The sequence below is a fragment of the Mytilus trossulus genome, chromosome 2 (assembly GCF_036588685.1).
Source record: "Mytilus trossulus isolate FHL-02 chromosome 2, PNRI_Mtr1.1.1.hap1, whole genome shotgun sequence".
Classification (NCBI taxonomy): domain Eukaryota; kingdom Metazoa; phylum Mollusca; class Bivalvia; order Mytilida; family Mytilidae; genus Mytilus; species Mytilus trossulus.
Genome location: NC_086374.1, coordinates 311,414 through 330,632, shown reverse-complemented (window position 1 = coordinate 330,632; position 19,219 = coordinate 311,414). Strand labels below are relative to the sequence as shown.

The 19,219-nt window shown below is 32.6% G+C and overlaps 2 protein-coding genes across 2 annotated transcripts in view; both read left to right on the top strand.

The window, feature by feature from the left end:
* The window catches only part of LOC134706192 (integrin alpha-4-like), a 55,013-nt gene extending 50,929 nt beyond the window's left edge, over positions 1-4,084 (top strand). The window contains exon 22 of the mRNA XM_063564901.1: positions 2,692-4,084. Within this exon, the coding sequence (XP_063420971.1) occupies positions 2,692-2,853 (162 nt within the window). The 3' untranslated portion in view covers positions 2,854-4,084. The remainder of the gene's footprint in view (positions 1-2,691) is intronic.
* Positions 4,085-11,082: 6,998 nt separating this feature from the next.
* LOC134706191 (integrin alpha-4-like) overlaps positions 11,083-19,219 on the top strand; it is an 81,604-nt gene continuing 73,467 nt past the window's right edge. The window contains exon 1 of the mRNA XM_063564900.1: positions 11,083-11,308. Within this exon, the coding sequence (XP_063420970.1) occupies positions 11,163-11,308 (146 nt within the window). The 5' untranslated portion in view covers positions 11,083-11,162. The remainder of the gene's footprint in view (positions 11,309-19,219) is intronic.

Below are 19,219 nucleotides of genomic sequence, written 5' to 3'. Positions count from 1 at the left end.
ATGTGGGTATGTTTTACACAATTTTACACCAGTTCTAAAAACCTTCCATCCGTTATGGGCAGATTTTACATAGATAAATAAAATCGTATAATATAATCAAAATGAGGATGTTAAATATGATGTATTTCTTTTTATGCTTCTTCGTTACATTTGTTGTTTTTATAGTGATTAGGATGATAACACAATGTTGACTGTTGTGCCCCTATTTTTGACAATTTACTTATTGTGTTTGTTTTGTTCACACATCGTTGACAATGTAATGGAATTTGATGCGACTGTCATACAAGAGAGAGGTTTAGCTAGCTATAAAACCAGGTTCAATCCACCATTTTCTACTTAAGAAAATGCTTGTACCAAGTAAGGAATATGACATTTGTTATCCATTCGTTTGATGTGTTTGAACTTTTGATTTTGCCATTTGATTTGAGACTTTCCTTTTTGAATTTTCCTCGGAGTTCATTATTTTTGTGTTTTTACTTTTTACTGAGTGTTTGTCTAATGGAAGGTGGGTATGTTTTACTGAGTGTTAGTCTATGGAAGGAGGGTTTGTTTTACTGGTTGTTGGTCAATGTAAGTGGGTATGTTTTACTGGTTGTAGGTTTATTGAAGGTGGGTATGTTTTTCTTGATATAGGTATATGGAAGGTGGGTATGTTTTAATGGATGTAGGTCAATGGAAGATATGTATATTTACTACGTATTGGTCTATAGAAGATGGGTATGTTTTACCGAGTGTTGGTCTATGAAAAGGTAGGTATGTTTTAGTGAGTGTAGGTCAATTGAGATGTGTATGTTATTCTTAATGTTGGTCTATGGAAGGTGGGTTTGTTTAACTGCTTGTAATGCTAAGGTGTTAATGTTTAACTTGGTGTTGGTCTATATAAGGTGGGTATGTTTTACTGGGTGTAGTTTTATGAAACAAGGGTATGTTTTACTGGATTTAGGTCTATGGAAGGTGGGCATGTTTTACTTGGTGTAGGTCTGTAAAAGATGGATAGGTTTTACTGGGTTTATGTCTTTTACAGTTGGGTTTGTTCTACTTGGTGTAGGACTATTGAAGATGGGTATGTTTCAATTGGTGTAGGACTATTGAAGGTGGGTATGTTTTAATTGGTGTAGGACTATTGAAGGTGGGTATGTTCTAATTAAGAAATAATTCCTTCATGTCATGCTCTATGCTCATTTTAACATGGGTAGGCATTATATTTGTCAATATTTTACACTGAGCGTTAGCGAGGTGTAAAATGTGGTCAAATATAATGCCTACCCATGTTAAAATGAGCATAGAGCATGACATGAAGGAATTATTTCGATTCTAATAGGACAAATATAGTATTTTTATAGGTCGAAGCGTACGAAAATACCGTAAAAATGTTTAGATGTTCCCGTTTCCTCCCCGAGGTGTCTATACATTACATTTCATATTTGATAAGTTTGAAAAATACCAGCACGGTAAATATATGTTGTTCGATATAACATATACTATAAAAGTTTATGTAAGCTACTTGAATGTATATATTTTATAGGATAACGATGGAAATAACTTTAATATAAACATAAGTTTATGCGCATGTGTCAAACTTATTTTTTGTGCTCATTAGAACACGGATTTGTTTACAAAGCGTAATAAGGACGTCATATTAGAATTGGTGTTGGTCTATTTTAAGGAAGGTGGATATGTTTTACAGGGTGTAGTTCTATGGATGGTGAGTATGTTTTACTGGGTGTAGGTCTTTAAAAGGTGGGCATATGTTACTTGTTGTTGGTCAATGGAAAAGGGGTTTGTTTAACTGGATGTAGGCCTAGGTCTATGGAAGGTGGGTATGTTTGACTTGGTGACCATCTACAGAAGGTGGGTATGTTTTACTTGATGTAGGTCTATGAAATTTGTAAAAATATTCTATGTATCCTAATGAAAGAGGGACGAAAGATACCACAGGGACAGTCAAACTCATTAATCGAAAATAAACCGACAACGCCATGGCTAAAAATGAAAAAGACAAACAGACCAAACAATATTACACATACCACAACATTTTAAACTAAAGAATAAACAACACGAACCCCACGAAAATCTACGGGTAATCTCAGGTGCTCCGGAAGGGTAAGCAGATTCTGCTCCACATGTGGCATTCGTCGTGATGCTTATGTGATAACAAATGCGGTAAATAGTCTAATCCGGTAGGTCACATTCGTGAAAGGGAAGGGGATTGTATTTACGACGTGAGGAACATATCCGATATCATTTGTGAAACGGTTATCCATAACGGTCAACCAACTCGTGATGGCGTCCATAAAATTTACGAAGGGATGATTTCAACTTCACCATTTGAAACTCTTGGTTTATTAGCTTCCTTGTTAGCAGCAACCCTCTATCATGAACATCATGATAGGAAATGCAAGCACGGTTATATCGTATCAATTGGGAGATATATACCCCGTATACAGGTGCTGCTAGAATGTTGCTACTTAGAAATGGAAAGTGCACAATTGGAAAGCTGAAATCATCTCTTTTGTCGTAAAGTTCGGGTTTCAACCGACCCTCATTGTCAATTTCTCAAATTTCTACTTACATTTGTCTACATTGAATATATTCATTCTACGGTTTCCTCTTGATATAACAAAATGTGATATTTGACCATCAGTAGTATTATATTATAGGTATATTAACATGTTAAAACTACTTTTACAGTGTGGCTTTTTCAAACGGCAAAAGAAAGAAGAAGTTAAAGAATGGAAACGTAAAAGTAATTATTATGAAAAAAGAAAAACTGCGAGAATTTCAAAAGCTAACTTTAGGGCGTCACAAGCAGCAGCTTTAAAAAGCAAGAAAATATCAATTATTACTGAATGATATAACTGACTTATTATAATAATGACATTGACTATACGCCTCACGCTGGTGTAAATTATACTCTGTTGTTATTATAATAATGACATTGACTATACGCTGATGTAAATTATACTATGTTATCATTACAATATTGACACTGACTATACGCTGATGTAAATAATAATATGTTATCAGTACAATTATGACACTGACTATACACTGATTTAAATTATAATATGTTATCATTACAATTATGACAATGACTATACGCTTATGTAAATTATACTATGTTATCATTATAATAATGACACTGACTATACGCATATGTAAATTATGCTATGTTATCATTACAATAATCACACTGACTATACGCGTATGTAAATTATACTATGTTGTTATTATAACAATGACAGTGACTATAAGTTGATGGAAATTACAACATTTTATCATTACTATGATAAATAAAGGCAACAGTAGTATACAGCTGTTCTTAGTTCATAAATTGATAAAACAAATCCGGGTTATAAACTAAAACTGAAAGAAACACAAATATAAAAGAAGAGCTACGATACAACAGAACCAACACTAAAAAGCAAAATCACAAACATATTGGATACCGAGGAAAATTCAAAAACGGAAAGTCCCTAATCAAACGGCAAAATTAAATGATAAAACACATCAAATGAATTGGCAATGAATGGTATAGGCATTTTCAAATGTATAAAAAGGTGGATTGAACATGGTTTTATAGCGCTAATCCTCTCACTTATATGACAGTCGTATCAACTTCCCTACAACGAAGCGTGAACAAAACAGACATAACAGGTAAAATAGTCAAAATATGGGTACAGCAGTCATCACCGTATTACAATTTCAAACGAACACGTATTCAACAGAAAAGCACAAAAAGCATCTATAAAATTAAAAAAAACCAACACATTTATTGCTTGGTGTGTTTAAAAATTTATATAAACGTATACAATTATAATCCTGGTACTTTTGAATAACTATTAGAAGTCAGAAAATGAAAATGTCACATAGGAAGAAATTTTGTCGTTCAAAATATATACAAAAAAAATATACTTTCACATAATGACATTGACTATACGCCAAGGTAAATTATACTATGTTATCATTACAATAATGACACTGACTATACGCTGATATAAATTATATATGTTATCATTACAATGTCACTGAATATACGCTGGTGTAATTTATATATGTTATCATTAAAATGACACTGTCTATACGCTTATGTTAATTATACTATATTGTCATCTCAATAATAACATAAACAAAACGCTGATGTAAATTATATATGTTATCATTACAATGACACTGACTATACGCTGATGTAAACTATACAATGTTGTTATTATAATAATGACACTGACTATATGCTGATGTAAATCATACGTTGTTGTTATTATAATAATGACACTGGCTATACTCTAAGGTAAATTATACTTTGTTATCATTGCAATAATTACACTGGCTATACGCTGATGTAAATTATACGCTGTTGTTATTATAATAATGACACTGGCTATACGCTGATGTAAATTATACGCTGTTGCGTCTGGCGTACTAAATTATAATCCTGGAACCTTTGATAACTATATACTATGTTATCATCACAATCCTGACACAGTGTTTATTGAGTAATGCTCCAAATCAACGAACATAATTGAAATGTTAATTAAGTCGAATAAGAGTTCAATTAGTATTCCTTCTTTTCAAAACATAATAAACTATGAGGATTTTAATGACATTGTTTATGAAGATTGTGAGAAGTGTGACCTGTTGAACAAATATTTTGGTTTGATGTCTAAATAAAGGCAATAGTATTATACCGTTGTTCGAAACTCATAAATCGATAGACAAAAACAAATCCGGGTTACAAACTAAAACTGAGGGAAACGCATTAACTATAAGAGGAGAACAACGACACAACATTAAAATGTAACACACACAGAAACGAACTAAGCATAAGAAAAAATCTGATGAGAATAACAAATATAACATCAAAACTAAATACAGGAATTTGGGATAAAAAAAGTACCGTCTCACGACTTATGGTAATGTGATTTGACATTCAAATATAAGCGGACACAAACGACTCAACAGATACACAACGTTAAAATATAACACACACAGAAACGAACTATAATATAAAAATGGCCACATTCCTGACTTGGTACAGGACATTTAAAAAAAAATATGGTGGGTTGAACCTAGTTTTGTGGCATGCCAAACCTCCTGTTTTCATGGCAATGTTAAATATAACATTAAAATGACAAAACAACATAACAGGACTACAATAAAAATAAATAAGAGAACATATTGGACACAAAAACAATTGAATAATAGCTAACAAAAGGCACCAGATTTAAAATTTAATACGCCAGTGCGTTTATTCTACACAAGACTTACTAGTGACGCCCAGATACAAATTTCTGAAAGCCAAAACAAGTACAAAGTTGAACAGTAAAAGTTCAAAAAAGCTGATCCAAATACGGCCAGGCGTTTCTGCTTGTGATACGAACATCCTTAAGTTATTGTTTAGAATAATTTATACTTTTGCAAACAGTTAATTTCGTAAAATGACTATATAAAAGATATACATGATAAAACTGAAGTATTAACTAAATACAGGAAAAAACCCAAAAAAAGCTAAAACAAAACTAACTGGATACATTACATAAACCAACAAATCTGTACTAAGTACTGATATTACATTTAATAACAATGAAAATTGCAATACTTATAAATATCAAAACTGAGGTAGCAATTAGACAATTACCTATATTCTATGTCCGGTATTCTGAATCAAACTGCTAACGTAATACATCGTATAAATTACGTTGAACAAAATCAAATCTAATAAATGAAGGCGGTGATTAACTTTCTTTACCATAACACAACAATAGAGAAGACGTCAAGACATTTGACAAAATCCGATGAGAATTACAAATATAACTGCAAAACTAAATACATGAATTTGGGATAGAAAAGTACCGTAACACGTCTTATAGCAATGCGAATTCACACTCCGCAAAACAGTCACAATCGGGAATAAGTCACGTTCGGCAATTAAAAGAATAGACGACGTTATGAAAAACCAGAATCTAACATGTGGTAAAAATGTCTTTATCTAGTTTGGACAAAAAAACATCGTATGGATCAAAAGATTCATGATGGTGTTCGTAAAATTACGGAGTGTCAATTTTAATCTGTCCTCCTGATAACTTTGTTGGAGCAATTTCTGCTTAAGGAGCACACTCCTGTAAATTAAGTCCGATAATAACATATCAATTGAGATACGTAAACACCATACGAAGGGCAGAGACTGGTAGAAATGTTACTGGTAGAAATGGGATATTGTTAATTGGGAAGTTGAAATCGTCCCGTTTATTGCTGATCATAAACTCGCAGAAGAAAATGTTCCTGCTGAGCTTTTCTCATCACTTGGCGTCGGTCGTTCTTCGTCGTTAACTTTTACAAAAATCTTCTCCTCTGTTACTACTGGGCCAATTTTAACCCAATTTGGCTACAATCATTATTGAGGTATATAGTTCAAAATATGTGTCTGGTGACCCGGCTAACCGACCAAGATGGCTGCAATGGCTAAGAATAGATCATAGGGGTAAATTTTAGTTTTTGGCTTAATATCTCTTAAACCAAAGCATCTAAAGCAAATCTGACGGAACAAATTGTTTATCAGGTCACAATTTATCTGCCCTGAAATTTTGCAAAAGAATCGGACAACCTATTGTTAGTTGATGTCCTTGAATTGGTAATTTTAAGGAAATTTTTCTGTTTTTGATTATCTTGAACATTATTATAGATAAAGAAAAACTGTAAACTGCAATAATGTTCAACAAATCAAGATGTACAAATAGGTCAACTTGACCAAAATGGTCAAATAAGGAGTTAAAGTCAATTTTTATTATTTTTTCATATTTTTTTTTAATCTTTTACAAAAATCTTCTCCTCTAAAACTACAATGAAAAATTTAACCGAACTTGTCCACAATCACCATAAGTGTCTCAAGTTTTAAAATTGTGTCGGATGACCCCACCCGCAAACCAAGATTGCCGACATGGTTTTGAATAGTACATGGGGGTCAAATGCAGCTTTTGGCTCATATCTCTGAAACCAAAGCATTTAGAGCAAATCTGACATGAAAATTATTCATTAGGTCACCATATATCTGCCCTGATATTTTAAAGGATACAAAGTAAAATCACAAAAATACTGAACTCAGAGGAAAATCAATTAGGAAAGTCCATAATCACATGGCAAAATCAAATAACAAAACGCATCAAAAACGAATGGACAAGAACTGTCATATTCCTGACTTGGTACAGGCATTTTCAAATGTAGAAAACGGTGGATTAAACCTGGTTCTAAAGCGCTTACCCTCTCACTATATATACCGTTATATCACTATATATACCGTTATAACATATACCGTTAAGTCGGCCTCATATCTTGACTTACATCTAGAAATTGACAACGAGGGTTGATTGAAAACAAAACTTTACGACAAAAGAGATGATTTTAGCTTTCCAATTGTGAACATTCCATTTCCAAGAAGCAACATTCCAGCAGCACCTGCATACGGTGTATATATCTCACAATTTATACGATATTCCCGTGCTTGCATTTCCTATCATGATTTTCTTGAAAGAGGGTTGCTGCTCACAGGGAAGCTATTAAATCAAGAATTCCAAATGGTGATGTTGAAATCATCTCTTCGTAAATTTTACGGACGCCATCACGAGTTGGTAGACCGTTAGGGAATAACCGTTTTACAAATGATATCGGATATGTTCCTTACGTCGTAACTACAATCCCCTTCCCTTTCATAAATGTGACCTACCGAATAAGACTATTTACATGAGTTGTTATGTCATAAGCAACACGACGGGTGCCACATCTGGAGCAGGATTTGCTTACCCTTCTGGAGCACCTGAGACCACCCCTAGTTTTTGGTGGGGTTCGTGTTGTTTATTCTTTAGTTTTCGATGTTGTGTCATGTGTACTATTGTTTGTCTGTTTGTACTTTTCATTTTTAGCCATGGTGTTGTCAGTTTATTTTCGATTTATGAGTTTTACTGTCCCTCTAGTATCTTACGTCCCTCTTTCAGACCATTCAGGCAACCAGTTGTTAGGTTGCTGTACCAGAATTGGTAATTTTAAGAAAATGTTGCAGCTTTTGGTTATTATCTTGAATATTATGATAGATAGGGATAAACGGTAAACAGCAATTATGTACATTAAAGTAAGACCTTTAAACAAGTTAAACATGACCAAAATGGTCAATTGACGCCGTAAGGAGTTATTGCCCTTATTTTTTTCAATTTTTAACAATTTTCATAAATTTTGTAAATTTTTACAAAATATTTTCCACTGTAACAACTGAGCCTACTTCATTATATATAGATATAATTGTAAGTAGCAAGAATTTCAGTGAAGTAAGATCTACAAACACATCGCCATCATCAAAACACAATTTTGTCATAAATCCATTCGCGTCCTTTGTTTAATATGCACATAGACCATGTTGAGCGACACAGGCTATTTAGAGCCTCTAGTTTATATCTACATATCTTTTTATATAAATTTTGTGAGTATATTCAGGTATTCATAAAACTTCTGAAAATAAGATATTCTTCAAAACCACGTTTCTCTGTAGAATACTTATGAGACGAGGATATACACTTTCAACTGACTTGTGAATGTACACACACATTGCAAATCTCTAATAAAGTTTTTTTTACATCATCATTATCTCCTCCGATTCACAGTCAATTATTTCAAATCAAATTTATCAAGTATCTTTTGATGACCCGACAGTCAGCGGTCTAAGGTTCACGTATTGCTTTTTCTTTACAGGAAGCTACTTGTTTGTGTATTCAACCTAAATGAAATACTGCATTCTTAATAAATGTTTTTTTTTCATCAATTGTACGAAGCGACATTTGATGAATCGTGTTCCCTTAGATAAATTATTCAGTCACTTGGTACATTTTTTAAAGCTGCCGAAATTTTTAAAATTTATTCTTTTCACAGAATTAAAATACAATATAAAAATATTAAACATTGCAGAAAGATTGAACATTGATACTAGGTATATTGATACTAGGTATACATGTTACAGTAATTTTCTCGGGCATACTTATAGCCAATTCAGCTTCTTTGAAATCACCAAATGCCTGTTGGTGCATGATCTACATATCACGAATGAATGTATATTATCATGATTATGTTGTAATCATCACAGCATTCAAGACCCCGATATAACATACACTAGGCGTGATATTGAGCTTCCCAAGCTTCTATATGCATATAACTCTAATATTTGTACGATTGTGACATATCATCCGTCTGAAACATGTCCGATCGATTTGCTTGTATTAAAAAGCTACAATTATATAACAAACATCAAATTCAAAAAACAAAGTTAAAATTATGAAAAAGATAACCAATTTTATTTGCTAATTAAAAAGCGGAATAAAATCATTTAAGACAGCAGGGAAGATTAACTTTGTAGTTTTATAGCTTTAACTGATGTAAAGAATGAGAACTTTATATTGTAAATTTTACGATGTCTCTGAAGTGACCAGTGGGTCAGATTTGTATAACATTGCTATTTGATTAATTGTCTAAATTGTATAACACTTTTTCACGTGTAGAAAACCATGTGAGTGGATTTCTTACTTCTTATTGGTCAATGATCTTGCGGGGTCAGCACAAGTTTACGTGCCATGTGTGCACTTCCTTTTATCATTAACTTTCGTCTTGATAACTTGTGATTCTAAAACATTGCGTGAAATTTAAATTTCCCACCCGCAAACCTCCCTTTATTTTATCTTTACATGTAGTCTTGTAAATAGATTTTTTTAGTTGGGCAGATTTTTCTCCCCACCTTTGCTATTATTTGTCATTTATTCAATTGATATGATTTTAGTTGATGTAATTTCGTATTAATTATGTATTATAATTGCATATTAATTATGAACTTTTATGTCAAATGTTTTATTTGCAAATTGTAATTTTTTGCATTTTATGATTTTGAATAAATGACCTTTTTTCGTCAATCTTGTTTTTATAGATATAGCAAAACAAGCTCAAACTCTGGCTGACATGTTTATATGTCAATACGTTTATGGTATCTGTCTGTCTGTCTTAAAAAGTGTCACACAACCACTTCAACATTATCTGAACCTTTTTAACTAAACAAATAAATTATCCGTACAGTACTACACCTATCAAAAACTATAGTTTAGACCTAATCGTTGATATAATAACGTGAGCAAAACAAATTACCGGCACGCGATCAAAACAAAAATGTTGACCTATTTTGTTCATTTATTTTTTAAATTCTCCACAACTACTTACATATTATAGACAGGAAATATAACTCACACACATGGACTATGTGTTTTTGCTTTAATCAGAATATCAAAATCTCGTTAAAGTAACGGAATGGACATTTGATGTTCCCTGGGGTACAAGTTTGTGTGTTGGTATGGTCTTTTTTTTTTTTTTGGGGGGGGGGGGGGGGTGTTAAAGGCTGTAAGATGGTTACTTCCCATTTAAGATATGTTATTTATTCAATATATAAAACTATAATCTATTCAACCACCAATACAGAGCTGGATAATTGTATGCTATTATTGTTAAATTTAGCCATACATGTGCTCTTAGTATTTCGTTTAATTACTTTAACATGTTTAACGAGTTCACCAATGGACACTTACATAAATGGATATTTAGATTTTTTTTTTAAAACATTATTACTTTGTCTAGCCTATAAAAGATTTCGTGATGAATCTTTTTAAAAAAAATTTTTTTTTTTGATAAAGAGATACAGCCTGAACCGAAATAGAATACTTTTGTGTTATATGTGTTTGTCTTTTACTGTTAGACGAGTTATTTTTGAAGTTAAGATATATACATACTTGTTGCAAAAAAACCCAACTAATGTAGCAAAATGCTAGATTGAAAAATTAAATTCTATTTTACAAATAATTGGACATGGTGGTCAACATCACACATTGTCCCACCTTTACCCGTACAGCTGAAGTCGATACACCCTTTACGATCTGTTTTTTTGTAATACATAGATTTAGGTTATAAATCATATAAAACAATGTAAAAAGAATGTAAATATACCATTGGATACAGTGTGTGATCACGATAAAAATATATTTAAATAATATTACAAGTGTGTTGACAACATATTAGAGCTTCCTATTCTACTTGAATCAGTACAACATGTATAAAGGGGACTGTCACCTTCATTAGAGTATGATAACATGGATGTGCTATCTTTAACGTGGCTAATTTGTGGGGTATATAGTTTTAATGTAGATACAGACAATGTGGTCAGTATGAGGGGACCAGAAGGCACATATTTCGGGTATTCAGCAGTGATGTATGATAACGACGACGGAAAGCAATGGTAAGTACATCTTTAATGGAAGACAACCAATCATCTCCGTACAGCATAGCAATTATCATTAACTTATTATTGAATGTAGTAGTGTATTGTAATTATACGTGTGTAGTTATAACTGTTTAGTTTATATAATAATCATAGACTTCGGCTCGTTTATAAATATTTTAAACTGAATAATACACATATCAATTTGTTTTCGTACATATGTGGAAAGCGGGTACACGTAAAGATCTGTACATATTCATTAATGTTTGACTAAGTCGATTACGCCTTGCCGTTTGCTTATGGACAAGACAGAAATGTCAATGGTCGTTTGAATACCGAGATGACTTTTTTCAGTAATTTACATTCAATCAGTACTGTTTAATTATCGACAAGAAAGATATTTACATAGTTAGTTATCAACATGAATTTTTAGAGATTTTTATATCATAAGAGCAGTTTGATTAATGACAGGACATGTCAGATAATTGTATATCATCAGAGAATTTTATTTTTGACAGGACTTTTGCGAAATTTTTAAATCATAACAGCCGTTTGATTATTGTCAGGACTTCTGACGTGTGTTTAAACCATAAGAGCCTTTTAATTAATGACAGGACTTTTCAGCGATTTTTATACCACTATTACCATTTGATTATCAATAGGACGTGTCAGAGGGACACATACCGTTTTGACCATATGATTATCGGATAGAGATAGGCCGTACATTGACCTATAATGGTTTACTTTAAAAAAAAAAAAAAAAAAAAAATTAGATGGAGAGCTGTCTCATTGGCACTCACACCACATCTTCCTATATCTAATGAAATGTAGGTAAGAGATGCATATCATTTTCAATTGTAATGCACTCTTTATTTCTGTTATTCTATTCCCGAAGAAGTATTTATTCGATGTAAAAACTTCCCTTATATTTCAAAGAACAAATAGTTCACTTAGATGATGTCATGTGAGTCTGAAATGTAAGTATTTATCAATGTCAAGCTTTAGAAGTACGTGTTTTGAAATCGAAGACACTTTTCATTTCAGTAACTAGGCAAACATATAGTGTATGATCTTTTTATGAACATGTGTTTTTATTATTTCCCTTTTTAATACACCGTGTATGTAGTATAGTATTGTTAACTTATTTACATCTACAATATGTGACCAAGGTTTTTGGGTGTGTTCTGGGGTTACTTGTGATGGCTCGAGCTCTTTCGTTGATACACAATGTTCTTCTTCTGCTCATTAGGCTGTCATTAGAACAAACAATTGAATGTAGAACTTTATTATGACCGCTGGCCGAAATAAGCTGACCAGCTATTACGCATGTTACACACTTTACAATTTAGTTTCCATTCATGAGGTACGGCAATGTTGACTTTTAGTGTGAATAAAGACAAAGGGTTAGATTAAAATATTTCCCCTAGCTGGCCCCATTACATAAGGGGAACACTAACAAACAATGTAACTATTTTATTGTTTATTCATATAGATAAACTGTGGGCATTGTTTAGAAGGAAATAATAGGGCACTTTGCAAGATCAGCTTGAACAGTCACACATTCATTCACTCTATTTAATAGTCCTATGTCTTAAGTTTAACAAGAAGTAATTGTAACAGGATGATGTTACCAAGTCGTCCAAAAGAAATAAAATTGAGAATGAAAATGGGGAATGTATCAAAGAGACAACAACCCGACAATAGAAAAAACAACAACAGAATCTCCTTTTATTCGACATTCCCATGGTCCCATATTGGTTTTATTTGTTTTATTGTCCCATACAAGAACATATATGGTTTAGGGGTGGGGATCTTGACTGTTTACAATTTATCAAACTTGAGGGGATGGGGGACCATGGTCTTCACTAATATTTTATTTTATTTGTTTTGATGTCCCATTAAAAAATGTATTTAGTTTAGGGGTGGGGATCTTGACCGTTTACATTTTATCAAACATGAGGGGTTGGGGATGACTCCCAGTGACATCCTTTTTATTTCATTTTATTTGTTTTATTGTCCCATACAAGAATATATATGGTTTAGGGGTGGGGATCTTGACCGTTTACAATTTTTCAAACTTGAGGGGATGGGGATTACCCCCAGTGACATCCTTTTTATTTTATTTTATTTGTTTTATTGTCCCATACAAGAATATATATGGTTTAGGGGTGGGGATCTTGACCGTTTACAATTTATCAAACTTGAGGGGATGGGGATTACCCCCAGTGACATCCTTTTTATTTTATTTTATTTGTTTTATTGTCCCATACAAGAATATATATGGTTTAGGGGTGGGGATCTTGACCGTTTACAATTTATCAAACTTGAGGGGATGGGGGACTCCCATGGTCTTCACCTATATTTTATTTTATTTGTTTTTATGTCCCATTAAAAAATGTATTTAGTTTAGGGGTGGGGATCTTTACCGTTTACAATTTATCAAACTTGAGGGGATAGGGATTATCCCCAGTACATCCTTTTTATTTTATTTTATTTGTTTTATTGTCCCATACAAGAATATATATGGTTTAGGGGTGGGGATCTTGACCGTTTACAATTTATCAAACTTGAGGGGATGGGGATTACCCCCAGTGACATCCTTTTTATTTTATTTTATTTGTTTTATTGTCCCATACAAGAATATATATGGTTTAGGGGTGGGGATCTTGACCGTTTACAATTTTTCAAACTTGAGGGGATGGGGGACTCCCATGGTCTTCACCTATATTTTATTTTATTTGTTTTGATGTCCCATTAAAAAATGTATTTAGTTTAGGGGTGGGGATCTTGACCGTTTACATTTTATCAAACATGAGGGGTTGGGGATGACTCCCAGTGACATCCTTTTTATTTCATTTTATTTGTTTTATTGTCCCATACAAGAATAGATATGGTTTAGGGGTGGGGATCTTGACCGTTTACAATTTATCAAACTTGAGGGGATGGGGGACTCCCATGGTCTTCACCTATATTTTATTTTATTTGTTTTGATGTCCCATTAAAAAATGTATTTAGTTTAGGGGTGGGGATCTTGACCGTTTACATTTTATCAAACATGAGGGGTTGGGGATGACTCCCAGTGACATCCTTTTTATTTCATTTTATTTGTTTTATTGTCCCATACAAGAATAGATATGGTTTAGGGGTGGGGATCTCGAACGTTTGCAAGATAATAGCATATTCTCAAATTGAAGGACTGGGGATAACCCCCATGGACTTCCCTTTTATTTTATTTTATTTGTATTATTGTCCCATACAGAAAATATTTTGTTTAGGGTGGGAATCTTGACCGTTTACAAGATAATAGCACATTCTCAAATTGAACGGGGTGGGGGTTACCCCTATGGACTTCCGTTTTGTTTCATTTGATTTTTTTTAGTGTCCCATTCATGAATATCTATAGTTTAGGGGTGGGGATCACGACCGTTTACAAGATAATAACATATTCTCGAATTGAAGGGGTGGGATCGACCCCCAGTGACTCGTCCTATAATTCATGTGATTTAATCTATTGTCCTATAATCATTTCTGAAGTATTGTGTGTCACTTACAGTTTTCAAGTTACATTCATTTGAGAAAAAAAATCCCATAGGGTTTCTATAGTAAACCCTCCCTTTTTTGCCCCTCCAAATAACCCTTAATAAAAACCAATGCACAAACGAAAGATTGATGGCTCCCCTAGACATATTAGTCTAACATTTTATGAAACCCTAAGTAAATCTAACAAGCGGGTTTGGAGAAACGCTGCGGACAAGTTCAGTTTTAAAGAGGCAGAAAGAAGAAGAATTTCTAACACGAACGATGCAAACGGCTAAACATACGTTTACAAAGTTTACATACGTTTTTACAAACTATGCAAACGCTTAAAATGCGTCTGCAATTTGTCGTTTGTACAAACGCTACTTCAACCTGATTAAATGAAGTATTTGTTTTTACGTTTGTAAAAAGTCTGTTTACCAACAACATGTGCATGCATTATTGAAAGTTCAAACAGGAGCAGTAACTGAAGACTTATACCACGATGTATTTGTTTCTACTTTTGTAGCGTTTAGAAAACACCAACAAACGCTACACAACGTTTACAAAATTTTGTTTAGGAAGAAATGCGGCCTAAGTCTCCAAACTTTAGTATCCATAACTAATTTTATAGTTTATTTTTAATCAGTTTTTGATTTACAAATCGTCAATAGAGTTACTAGTAATCACTCATGTGTATTGTTCGTTATACAGGATAATTATATTACACACTTTTAATTGTCATGTCGGAAATTAGGACATTGTATTCCTTTGAACAACCGGGAAGGTGACGTACACCTTTCAAGTCATACCACATCTTCTGATATCTATTGTCTGTTAGGGAAGGTGACGTACACCCTTCAAGTCATACCACATCTTCTGATATCTATTGTCTGTTACTCAAACTAGTTTATTCAACTAAAGTATTGATTGCTCTTTGTATTATTCATTCGCAACTTTTGTCATTTAACATTCTTATAATCAGCTTATTGTTTTTTTATCGAAATATCATATTTTTATAACTTTGGGCTTAAATCTCCGATAGTTTATTTGGTCTGATGGATGTGGATACATTATTATAATGTTTTCTTTTCTTTTATTTGGACTGATATAGAACATGAACACGTTTTGTATAATGTTTTCTACAAACTATAGCAAAGGTTACATTCCTGTCTTAAATGTGAAGACCCTTAGGGTATATGCAATTATTTCCGATAACAAAATCACAATCCTAAACACTTGACTGAAGTGCCGAATTTCCTGAACGGCCTAACAAGAGTATAAGAGTGTGTAAGATTGATTGTACTTAGTCTTTATCGATGATAATTTCAAATGATTATACTTAAATACATCACTGTATTATTTAAGCCTATTATACTTAGTCTTTATCGATGAACATTTCAAAACATCACTGCATTATTTAAGCTAATCGGAAACATTTTAACTAATTCAAAGTAAATACACAAAAATACTGCGAGGAAAATTCAAAAAAGGAAAGTCCAAAATCAAAAGGCAAAATTAAAAGTCCAAACACATCAAACGAATGGATAACAACTGTCATATTTCTGACTTGGTACAGGCATTTTCTAATGTAGAAAATGGTGGATTGAACCTGGTTTTAAAGCTAGCTAAACCTCTCACTTGTTTGACAGTCGCATTTAAATACCATTATATTGACGGGCCTCGTCATTGGTTACTGTCCAGGATTTATTATCAGTAGGCTGTTTGTCACGAAAAAGAAATGCATTTTACTTTTTTTTGTCCTTATGTCGTTTGTATTGGAAATAGTGCATTATACTACTTTAATTAATTTTCCTTTCAGCGTATTATTTTCTTCTATAAAGTATCTAATTTGTGGGCAGTTAATCTGCCTTATGCTAGCACCCTAGATTTGTGTTCCTCCCAACGAATGCTAAAGAAAGTGCCATTGTTATTATCTATCAGGCTGATATGTTATTCATAATTAATTGGACATTTTTTTTCTACTATTAATTCTGGAATACAAAATATTTGAAGTTGCACATAGAAAATAGTGCCCATTAAAAGTCCATACGTAGTTTATTATCCCTTGTGTTTTTGGCTAAGATGTCAAAGAACAATTGAATGAAATATTTCATTGCCGAAGTATTTAACATTTCTCAAATGGCAAAAGGCACAGGAATATTGCTTGGCGTCACGTATAGTAGTCTAAGTTGGCGGTAATTTGAACTTACAAAATGTATTCAGTATATTTTGATAATATAAAGCCCGATTAAAAGTAAGTTTTGTTTATCTTGATATTCTTTTTTTAAAGAAGATTGTGATTATTTAATTGATTTAAATTAGATGTATTCACATTTAAATTCTTCTTTTATCATATTATTCCGTGTACCACTGACCTGTTTCTTATTTTATGAATGAATTAATAGCGGAAGAGGCGTTGATAAGTCGTTAATCCCAGTTCTATTGTTTTACATCAAAGTTTCTATTTCTGAAACTAGTGTAAATTGATTAGATCTATTGGTACGAATAACAATGGGTTTTTGGCACTGGGTGTGACGAGCAGGGTTTCTCGAAACTACTGCTTTTACCTCCCAAAAAACATTTATAACAATAGAAATTGATTGATTTTTTTAAAATAGAATGAGCATAAAAAATTCACAATAGTGTTAACTACTTGTTGTTTCAAGATATTAAAAAAAAGCATTTTAGGAAATTCCCGGCAATATCGAAAAAATATTTTAAAAGTATCTATAATTTTAAAATATTAAATTTAAAGATAAAGTTTGACTCAAGTCATATTTTACTATTCTAAAGGATTAATTTTTAAAAAGGGGGGTTCTTACTCTTTGGATTATAATAGAGCCTTTATTAATAGTCTCTTCTACTAACACTTGACTCACAATTTCGTCCGTCTTATAACTGACCATATTGACAACTGCATACAACGAGCCTGGTGTATTTTGGTTTGTAATAAGAATGCAAGAAATAGTCAACCTTTACCTGCTGATCCCTATTAGCACATGGATTTAACGGGAGTATGTAAAACAGCAACTTTGACATTTCTAAAATATACTTACTTGTCAAAGTTTAAACGAATTAGGATAGACAAAGTAAGTACTAGTGGGGTTTCATGTAAAAAATATATATTATTGTATGGGATAATATTAAAATCAAATGAAATGTAAGGGTTAGGGTTAGTCCATTGAGGTCACCCCACCCCTCTTCTTTTGAAAACTTGCAAGCGGTCGAGATCTCAACCCTGGCACCATTTATATTATTGTATGGGACATTAAAACTAATCAAATAATGCATATTACTTAACTAGACCAAACCAACTTGTACTGGATTTTGCCCGATTTCAGGCGACCATTGGAATGACGAATTATGGGAGCTTTGTTTGGGAAACTTCGTAACAGCATCCTGTTACAATTATTTCTTGTTTATTTTAACATTTAATTGATGCACAAAAATAAGTCTAGGGTGAATTTACTTCAATTACTTTTGAGTTATTTCTGGGTCAATAAAAAATTATAATGTGTGGCTAACTTACCATATTTAAAATCAATTAGAAATAAATTTTGAAAATGGTAGGATTTGGTAGCGGTTAAGGTACACACATTTTTAAAGCAATTGCTTTCATGCCGTCGCGTATGGCCATCTTTGTGACCCAGATCAGAGACTCCGCCCAGATCAAGCCATAGTATTTTGTTAAACAGGCTCCTGGTCTGTCATTCTTAAACACCTATGTATGTTTTCTAATGCAATACATAGCTTGAAACTTTTGAAAAACGTTAGTGGATTTAAGAAAGTTCAGCATACGTTCTTGTAGATGTATTTTTGTATTTAGGGGGACAACCGTTTGACTATCAAAAAAACATAGACGTCCGAGTGAAAAAATGCATTTTTATACCTGCGATTCCGTTTTCCGTTCGTACGATGTTTCAACAAAATATGGAATCATTTCAGTTTTTGATTTAGTATTGAAAATTTGACTGAATTATCTTTTATAATATACGGTTTTATATGTTTAATTGGTGTTTTTTTTAAGAAAGAGGTCAGGTGCTCTTGTTCATTCATAAAATTGTCGTTCATTCATAAATTTATCGTAAAATCAAAATCACTACACAGGTTATCAGGTTATACGTAGTGTCAAATGATTACCTGTAATCTAAAAATAGACAAAGTTAACAGACCTATTTTGTTGATTTGTTTGCGCAAATAATTTGGAGAAACGAAACCCTTGTTGAAACACATAACAATAAGTTTGTTTTCCTTTTTTGTCATAACTCCGTAAGATTTATCGATCACCTTACAAATGAAATGGACCCGTCCAAAAGTGATAGATGCCAAGTCCAGATGAAGAGATATTTACAATTTGGAATTTTCTAGTTTCATAGATTAAAAAAAGTACATCCTTTTTGGATATCATAT